Here is a 9,852-nt window from a genome sequence, read left to right as displayed (position 1 = left end):
TTCTCCCACTGTCTCCCGGGAGATCTCTGGGCAGGGAAAGGACACCTCATCCTCGGCTCCGAGATTTTGGCCCTGAGACATGGAGCCTAGGGACGTAGAGAACGGGAGTGCGACACAGCCAGGAGGAGATGATAAAGAGTCGACAACAGGAAGTGGCAGCAGTGGGAAGATGGAGTGACGGTGACAAAAAGAAAAATCAGAAAAACACGGAGTAAAACTCGGAAACATGGACACTAGCGGGGAGAGGGAGAGAGAGAAAGCAAAAGCGTCCAAGCTAGGCAGAACCAGGTGATGGCGACACAGCTTGAGAGGAGAGCTGGCGGGATGCTGAGTCTGGAGGGTACAGAGACAGAGAGGGACAGAGGGAGAGATACGAGCCAGAGAGAGACACACTCAGAGACTCACAGACGGAGACACAGACGTCAGACACCCAGAAGGTGAGATGGGGGGCAGAGAGGCAGGACACAGCCACACGCTTTCACTCACTCATGTGGCCCATCTGGCCTGGGCTGAGCTGCCATCTGCCGCCAGTTCTTGGAGCCACACGGAGCTCCACGCGGAGTTATAAGCATCTCTTTGCCGGGCTGTCCCACCCCTAGGGCTGGTGGCCACATGCCTTAGCGGTCAGACGGTGCAATCTTTCGGTCCACGCCCCTCCGCCTACCACCTCCCAGATCCGGATGCCCAGAGCAGGGGTTGGGGCCAGGCACTGAGGGACTTCTGGCCCAGAACCCCAGGCTGCCCTCACCTCCAGCTAACACCCCATTCTTGATTCCTGGAGGTCTCCCCGTCTCAGTGTCTCCTTTGCGTTAGGTGTATTCTCTGACACAGTGGCTCATTTATATTCATCCATTCTTCTTTTCTAATATCATCGTTTAAAGCTATAAATCGGTTGCTTCCCACAAGTTTTGCTGTGTAATATATATATATACTTTATCATTCAACTCTCAACATTCTAAAATTTCCATTAGGAGTTTTCCCATTATGATTTAATTTTCATCGTGAATTATTTAGAGAGGTGGTTGTGTTTTAACTTCTGCGTGTGTGGGTATTCTGTCAATGTGCTCACTGAATTTTAATTTTCTTGCATCGTGGTTGGAGAACGTGACTATGACACCGAATCCTTTTTATGATACATAACTGTGTTGAAATCTCACGCTTTTTGTGTGTGCTTTCTCTCCCCAAATCCCCCCAGTACGTAGTTGTATATTCTAGTTGTGAGTGCCTCTGGTTGTGGCATGGAGACGCCGCCTCAGCGTGGCTTGAGAGCGGTGCCACATCCATGCCCACGATCCGAACCAGTGAAACCCTGGGCCACCGAAGCAGAGCGCACGAACTTAACCACTCAGCCACAGCACCAGCCCCATTTTTTATCTTTTTAAATCTCACACTTTTAATGGGTGAATCAGTCCATTTGCCCCTGTAGTCTTACCAGTTTTTATATTAAGTACTATGAAGCTATTTTATTAGGAATATTCAGGTTTAGAATTGTTATATTTGTTATAAAGAACTTTTTATTATTTTGTAGCAATCCACTATGTCTAATAATGGTTTCAGTGTGAATGCCTTATTTGACTGACATTAGTAAAGCTACGGTACTTATCTAAGGGGTAATATTTCTTTTCTTTTCATCCCTGCTTTCAACTTTTCTATGAGCTTTTAGTGTGTCTTTTGTAAACAGCGTATAACAGTCTTTTAAATTGTAATCTGGGGGCTTGCCCCATGGCTGAGTGGTTAAGTTCACGTGCTCCGCTTTGGGCGCCCAGGGTCCAGCAGTTCGGATCCCGGGCATGGACCTACACACTGCTCATCAGGCCATGCTGTGGTGGCGTCCCACATGGAAGAACTAGAATGACTTACAACTATGTACTGGGGCTTTGGGGGGAAAAAAAAGGAGGAAGATTGGCAACAGATCTTAGCTCAGGGCCAATCTTCCTCACCAAAAAGCATACTAAAAAAAAAGAATTCTATTCTGAGTTTTAACCACTTGCATTTATTGTGATTATTGATATATTTAGCACTATTGATATTATCTTACTTTTAAATTACTATTTATCCTGCTTTTTCCATGCATCCTAGCTTTTCTGGGTTATTTGATTTAGTGGGATTTTCCCCCCCTTATTTTATTTTTCTCTTTCTGCTTGTTTGGAATTTATTTCCCTATTTCTATTCTTTAGTGTTACTCTTGCTATTTTATCATGTTGTGTTTTCCTTATCATGTAATTCACAATATTTTCTAATTTCCGTTATGATTTCTTGTTTGAGCTGTGGTTTATTTAGAAGCATATTTTAAAAGCCAGAACACATGGGGCTTTTCTGGTTATCATTTTGTCACGATTTCTAGCTTAATCACAATCTGGTCAGACAACATCCTGTGCATATTGTAACTTTGAACTTGGTTGCGACTTGCTTCGTAGCTCAGTTTTCGTAAAGGCTGTGTGAAGTTTTTTATCGAGGGGTCATTCTTTATGAGGCAGACACAGTGTGGTGTGCAAGTTTCAAGTGTCCCCTTTGGGAGTTCTGACAGATGCATGCCCCCACGTAGCCCCTCACTCCTGTCAAGTTAGAGAACATTTCCGCCACCTCAGGAAGTTCTCTCGTGTCACTTCCCAGTCTGTCTCCACAGCCACCCGTGTCTTCCTGTCCCAGCAACCAGGCAACCTAGATTAGTTTTGCCTGTGCTCGAATTTCCTCTATAAATGGAATCGTACAGTGTACAGTAATGCGTTACTTAACGACGGGGATAATTCTGAGAAACGCGTCACTAGGCGATTTCGTCGTTGTGCGAACATCACAGAGTGTTCTTCCACAAACCTAGATGGTATAGCCTACTGCACACCTAGGCTCTATGGTGCTGATCTCATGGGACCAGCATCGGATATGTGGCCTGTCATTGACCGAAACATCACCCTGGGGCGCATGAGTGTATAATAGCTTGTGTCTGGCTTCCGTCACTCAGCACAATGCCTGTGAGATGCTCCTATGTTGTCGTGCACATCAGCAGTTCACTTCTTATTACGGAGGAGCACTCTGTTATGTGGATATGTCATGGTTGGTCCACTCACCCTTTCCTGGACATTTGGGTTGGTTCCAGTTTGGCTGCTGTGGATGAAGCTACTTTGAACATCCTTGGCAAGTCTATTTTCTTTTCATTGCTCTGCTATAAATACCTAGGAGTGGACTTGCTGGTCGTGGGGTCGACGTATGTTTATCTTTCTAAGAAATTGCCACACTATTTCCCAAGGCGGTTGTACCATTTTACACTCCCCCCAGCACGGTATGAGAGCTGCAGCTGCTCGACGTATTAGCCAACACTCGGTGCCGTCATCCTTTTGATTTTAGCCATTCTGGTAGATATGCGTTTCAGAAAGATTGCATATTCTTCAGATGCTGGGTGCAATGTGCTACATGTGACCATTAAGTGAAGTTTGTCAATCCTGTTGTTCAAATCATCTATGTCCTTATTCTTTTTTCTTTTTTTCCCCTGAGGAAGATTTGCCCTGGGCTAACATCTGTGCCAGTCTTCCTCTATTTTGAATGTGGGTCGCTGCCACAGCATGGCCACCAAGGAGTGGTGTAGGTCCATGCCCAGGAACCGAACCCAGGCCACCGAAGGGAGTGCACTGAACTTAACCGCTAGGCCACAGGGCCGGCCCCTCCTTATTCATTTTCATCTTGTGTGTTCTGCCATTTGCGAAGAGGCATCTTAAAATCCTCTTCTATGAACGGGGATTTGTCTATTTCCCTTTCAGTTATTTCATCCCTTATTTTTGAATATTTTTGAATATCCCTTATATTTTGAAGATAAGAGGTACATAAAAATGTGAATATCTTCTTTCGAGTAGATTCATAAATAATATATTTATGAATGTATTCTTGAATATTAGTTCTTACCAGTATATTCTTGTTAATATAATTTATCGATGAAGAGTATAATAACAATTCCTCATGTTCTTGGGCCCTCAGTCTCCCCCCATCTCTGCCCCTTGCTCTCCCTATCTCTCACCCACAGCAGCTCTCGTCATGATTCTTCCCACCATTCTCCAGCTACAGCAGCATGGTCCTGAGGCAGATATACATTAAAAATTCTTAAAATGCCTTTAAGAAGACGAAACCAAAATTGGTCAACTAAACCCCATTAATTTGCCCTTGTCCGACTTGCCTTTTCAGAAATTGGACAACGTGCACAGAATCCATTTCTCTTAACCTCCTTGGTATGTCTCCTTCCTTTGGGACCCTGGGGCCCTTCTGGTCAAGACTCCCATTTCCCAGATGGGGAAACCGAGGCCCAAGGAAGAAAAGCTATTTGCTGGAGTCCTTTGAATGGGAATGGAAGCAAGGAGGACAGTTCGAACGGAGCCCGTGCTTCCTTAGACTTTATTTCTGGACTTAGGGGAAGGAACCAAAAAAGGTGAAAAACCAACTTTCTCTACCACTGGTAAGGCTGGTCAACATTGTGCCACCAGGGGGCGCTGTGGACAGGAAAAGACTTGGTGGGATTGGATTCCTGGGGCTGAGCGAGGAGGGGGCTGAGGGTCTAGACTCCAGGGTCTGATGGAGAAAGGCACTACGAACTCAGGTTCCTGAATTCCTTCAGCTGCATATATTCGGGGGTTCAGTTTCAGGGGTCCCAGCCCCAGGAGTTAACTGGCCTGGATGGTTTTCTGGATCCAGTCCGTGAACTTGCAGAGGTTGGTGTAGACGCCTGGAACGTAGGGTTGGCCACACTGGGCTTGTCCGAAAGACACGAGGCCCTGCAGGTACCCGTTGCAGACCACAGGGCCCCCAGAGTCACCCTGTTGTTGGAGAGGGAATCCAAAACACGAGAGGTGGAGAGAGATGTGAGATGAGACAGGAACCAAAGGAGACCGAGAGACAAAGACAGAAAAAAAACTTCAAAAAAGATAGCAACACACCCCTTAGGGGTTCCATTCCACAGCCCTGACCCCACCTGATTCTGCTCCTCTCGGTCCTAACAGCTAGCCGGTTCTCTTGGGTTTGCTGTTCTGTCTCTGTTTGTGTCTCTCCTCTGTCTGCCCCTCTGGATTGTTTCTCTGTCTCATCGACTTCCAGACTCTCAGTGCCTCTCTGCGTCTCTTTGTAGATTCTGTTTTTTTCCTATTTCTCTTTGCATTTCATCTCTGTGAGTCTGTCTGTCTCTCCAGGTGTATTCCTCTCTCTGTCTCTCTGTGTTCCCGCCTCCCTGTGTCTATTTCTGTTTCTGTCTTTCTTGGCTCCTCTTTATTCCTGTGTCTCTCTGTTCCTCCCCATCTCTCTCGCATTGTCACTATGCCCCCGTGTCTCTGTTTCTCACTGCATGTCCCCTCGTGTCTCTGTCGCCTTCCCTTCTCCGTCTGTCCCTGGGTCTCCCCGCTCTCCCCTTCCCCCATCTCTCACTTTGCAGGAGTCCTTTTGGTCCTGTCCTCCGCCAGCGCAGAACATGCTGGGGTGGTACAAGGCGTCATAGTGCGCACTGCAGCTCTCCTCAGACACCACCGAGATATTCACGCACTGGAGCACGTTGGGCTGGCTGCCTGGGACGCAGAGCTCCGGGTCAGCCCCTCTGGCTGGGCGCAGAACCCTTCAGGGAGGGCAGACACACTCACCCTCCTCAGCTCACCGTTCTTCAGCAGACCCCAGCCCGAGACGAGGCAAGAATCCCCAGGGGTGGGGCACTGGGAGGCGATGCTGATGTTGCGGATGGTGGCAGACTGGATCACCGATTCTTTCAACTTGATGAGCATGAGGTCGTTGGCTAAAAAGGGCTTGTTGTACTCTGGGTGCTGTATGGAGAGGTTGGCGTCCATCATGCAGCTGCCTTCTTCGTGGTTGTCCTCAAGGCTGTGCAGGCCGAGCCCGATGGTGTAGGAGCTGAGGGCCACGGGGGGACGGGTGGGTTTTGTAGCAATTACACCTTTATCTCCTTTCTGGCCCTCAACCACACCCCATCGTCCTTGCTAACAGCTCCTCGCCATGATCTCAAATCCTCGCTCACTGTCAGTAATCCAGGGGCAAGGTCGTGCCTTCATTCGCTAGTGACGCAGCAGCTGAGCTGGGATTTCAACCCAGGATTCTGAGTCTTTCCAAAGCAACAGCCCCCGCCTCCCTCGCAGAGCCTTCCTTCACAGCGATTTGCACATTAGCACCTGGAGGCTGAGCCTGATGTTAGGGGCCCTCCCCTCACCTAACCTAACATCCAGGTCCCCCCAGGCCCCGCCCCCGCCCCATGCTGACCCCCACTCACTTCTGAAAACAGTGCGCGGCCGACAGCACCCATTGCGGGTGCACCAGGACGCCCCCGCAGAAGAACTCCTCTTCCGTGAACAGTGCGGCCTGCCAGGGCTGCGAGTAAGGGCTGCAGTCTTCGCCGTTGATGATCCGGCCCATGGAGGCCAGGCATCCTGGGGGCGGAGTCAGGGCTGGGGGCGGGCTCAGTGGGGAACCAGGGCTCCTGGGGGCGTGGTCACAATGCAGGGGCGTGGTCGGGGCTTCGTGGACAGTCAGGGTTGGGAGGTGGGCTCCGGGTGGAGCCAGGCCTTTGGGGGCGGGGTTATGGTGTAGGGGCGTGGTCAGGGCTTCGTGGACAGAGACAGGACTGGGAGGTGGGCTCAGGGTGGAACCAAAGCTTCTGGGGGTGGAGTCTCGGTTCAGGAGTCCGTGGTCATGGCTAGCAGGGAAGGCTCAGGAGGCGGGACTAAGGCTCCTGGGGGGGCATCACAGCACTGGGGGCCGGACCAGGGCTATGGTGCGGGGGCGTGGCCAGGGCCCTAGGGGTGGAGTCTGGGATCCTGACGGCAGAGACCGGGTGTTTAGTGGTGGTATCCGGAATGGGGAGGTGGGCTCAGGGGATGAGGCTAGATCTCCTGGGGGCGGGTCAGGTTCCTTGGGGTGGGTTGGGACACAGGAGGCGGAGATCAGGGTACAGGAGATAGGGTCACTTGTCAGGGGGAGCGTGAGCTTTGGGTCTGTCACACCCACCTCCGGGACCCACATGCTATGTCTCTCTCTCTCTCTCTCTCTCACACACACACAAGCAGCATGCCAGGCTCATGATCGTCTGGGGCCACAGTCCCCCAGCACAAGCAGACCCTTCACACAGGGTGGCAGAGGCAAGGGTGACACAGCCGGCTGCTCAAGGGGGCAGTGTCGCTCCCTGTGGCCCTCAGAGTCGCGTCTTCCCCGGCTCACCTCCTCCACAGTCGCACCTGCTACAAGCGGGCTCACACAGAGACCCCAGACATCGTCCCTGGACGTGAGTCCCCGAGGGGCCCTGGAAGCAGGCACAGATTCCCAACAATGGGTGACTCTCCTAGAAGCACCGTCTCCCTTTGAGCGGCACCCTGGGGTTCCCACGTCCTCACAGCGTCCTCACACCAGTTGTCACTCCGCCAGATGCTCAGAGGCACAGACTGTCAGCGTCGTTCACCTAGTAATGCACCGACTCTCACAGTCGGTGATCATGCACAGGTACGACCACATGCCCCGTCACACTGTGTCACACAGAGAGGCGTACAAAGCCACACATACACACAGGACACAGGTGGCACACACGCAAGCTCCCTGTGACACAAGGAATCACACATGTGCGACTGGAGAGCAACGGCCACACAGTGCTGTCACACACGCAGCTTTAGTCACAGCCGGGAGGACACTGAGTCACGCCTGCACGGTAACAAACACTGTGCCCTCAGGCACAGACAGTCACACACACACACACACACACACTCAGATACCTGTGACACTGAGGAGGAGGCACCCCAGGAACCAGCCCCAGGGGGTTCCTGCTGTGGTCATCCTGTCGGCACCTGGGCATGAGGGTCATCTCAGGTGAGTCTGGGGGGCCTACAGCCCATGTCTCTCCATCTGTCTCTTTCTCCCTCCCTCCCTGTCCCCCTGGGATATTATGGGGCAGACAAGGACCTATACCAACCCCCACCCCCACCCCAACACACACATTATAGGGGCTAGGGTCCTAGCCCAGAGATCCAGAACTCACAGAGATGCAGAGGCCAAGAGAGGAAAAAAGAGGGGAGAGAGAAGTAGAAAGAGAGAGAACAAGGTGGGGAGGAAGCCACAGAGAAAGTGTCTCTCCATCTGTAAATGGGGAGAGGTAGGAGGATGGAGACATGGCCCCTCGGGGATGGAGGGAAGATGGAAACAGGGCAGCTGAGAGAGACAAACAGAGAGTCGGAGTCGTGGAGAGAGAGATTCAGAGAAAGAGAGACTGGAGGAGACAGAGAGAGAATTGGAGAGATGCTGCTAACTACAGAGAGACTGAGAGGCTCCTGGAGAGGAGATACAAGGTCCAGAGGCTGAGAGGCATAGTGACGTGGAGCTGGAGGGAGAGTCGCTCTGGGGGCAGTGGGTGGGGACCACTGGGATGCTCACCTGGCTGCCTCGGGGCTCCTGGATGCTGTGCCCGGCTGAGCTCCCGCCTGCTGCCTCCTACCGGGTCCCCGTGGGGCTTATAAGCATCCCCAGCTGGGCAGGCCTGCCCCCAGGGACACATTCCTGGGGTCAGGTGCTGGGAGCTTCCAGCTCAGCGCTCAGGCTGCCTCGGGGCCAGGGGGCCAGAGGGGCTGGGAGGGGCTGGGAGCAGGGACCCAGCGAGGAGACCCTGGGCTCACTCCCCTTATGTCTTGGTTCTTGGTTCTCTCTCAGCTTCCCCTCTCTCTCGCTCTCTCTCTCCGCCCCCTCCTCCCCCTCCCTCCCTCTATCTTTCTTCTCTCTCCCCCTCTATATTTCTCCTCTCTCTTTTTCTCTCCAGCTTTCTCTCTCTCTCCCTCCATCTTTCTCCTCTCTCTCTCTCCATCTTTCTCCTCTCTTTCCATCTTTTTCCTCTCTCTCCATCTTTCTCTCTCTCCCTTTATCTTTCTGCTCTCTCTCTGCCCCTCCATCGTTCTCTCTCTCTCTCTCCCTCCATCTTTCTCCTCTCTCTTTCTCCCTGTCTCTTTCTCTCTCCATCTTTCTTTCTCTCTCTCTCTCTCCATCTTTCTCCCCTCTCGCTCCCTCCATCTTTATCCTCTCTCTCTCCCTCCATCTTTATCCTCTCTCTCTCTCCATCGTTCTCCCTCTCTCTTCGTCTCATTTTTCTCTCTCTCATTCAATCTCTCATTCTCGCTACCCGCCCCCCACACACACACTGTACTTCCCCATCAAACTTTCCTGGCTTCAAATCCTGCATCACCTTCAGCCTTGGAACCTCGGGTAGGTGGCTGCACCCCTGTGGGCCTCCACTTCCCCCTCCATAAAATCTGGATAGCCTTCGTTCCTCTCTCCCAAAATACATGCGAAGAGATAACACGGGGAGGCACCTTGATGCAATGTCAGGCGTGTGGGGGGCGCCCGGTCCTTGGGAGCATGACCAAGTCTTCACTAGCAAAAAGCAGTCGTATACTGGCCGTGCCCCGAGCTCTCCTGTCCACCCTCGACACACACAGGAAGGAACAAGCAAATTCTGGCGCTCCTGGGGCTCCCATCCTAGTTGGGGAGGCAGACAAACAGAAAAACTACGGAACAAGCAAATATCTGGTAGTCATGCGTGTGCAGAGAACACGGGTGATGTAGAGAGTGACCGGGACTGGGGGTGGGGTGACCATAGATAAGGTGGGGGTCTGGGAGTCTCAGAGGAGGGGACATTTGGGCTGAGAGCCATCATGCCCGCGAGCCTTGCAGGAAAAAGAGAGAACTCGGTGTGCGTGAGGCAGAGTGAGGTGGAGGACTGGGGAAGATCCTGCAGGATTCGCACGCCAGGAAGAGGAGTTTGCGTTTACTTTAAGTGCAATGGCTTTTAAGCACAGGGTAGGGAGGGGGACAGGATCTTATTGACTTTTAAAAAACATCCCCTAGTGG

At 52.0% G+C, this 9,852-nt stretch overlaps 1 protein-coding gene across 1 annotated transcript; it reads right to left on the bottom strand.

The window, feature by feature from the left end:
• Positions 1 to 4,358: 4,358 nt before the first annotated feature.
• On the bottom strand, positions 4,359 to 8,659 carry LOC106845495 (kallikrein-4). Its single transcript, XM_014863720.3, has 6 exons — positions 8,389 to 8,659; positions 7,734 to 7,805; positions 6,245 to 6,401; positions 5,621 to 5,871; positions 5,398 to 5,534; positions 4,359 to 4,796 (listed from the first exon to the last, which is right to left on the bottom strand). The coding sequence occupies exons 1-6, from the start codon at positions 8,507 to 8,509 to the stop codon at positions 4,644 to 4,646; spliced, it is 891 nt and encodes a 296-aa protein (XP_014719206.2). The 5' UTR covers positions 8,510 to 8,659; the 3' UTR covers positions 4,359 to 4,643.
• Positions 8,660 to 9,852: the final 1,193 nt, after the last annotated feature.

The sequence above is a fragment of the Equus asinus genome, chromosome 26 (assembly GCF_041296235.1).
Source record: "Equus asinus isolate D_3611 breed Donkey chromosome 26, EquAss-T2T_v2, whole genome shotgun sequence".
In the NCBI taxonomy this organism is placed as follows: Eukaryota; Metazoa; Chordata; class Mammalia; order Perissodactyla; family Equidae; genus Equus; species Equus asinus.
The sequence above is the reverse complement of the archived record's forward strand: the minus strand, read 5'-3'. Positions and strand labels throughout refer to the sequence as shown.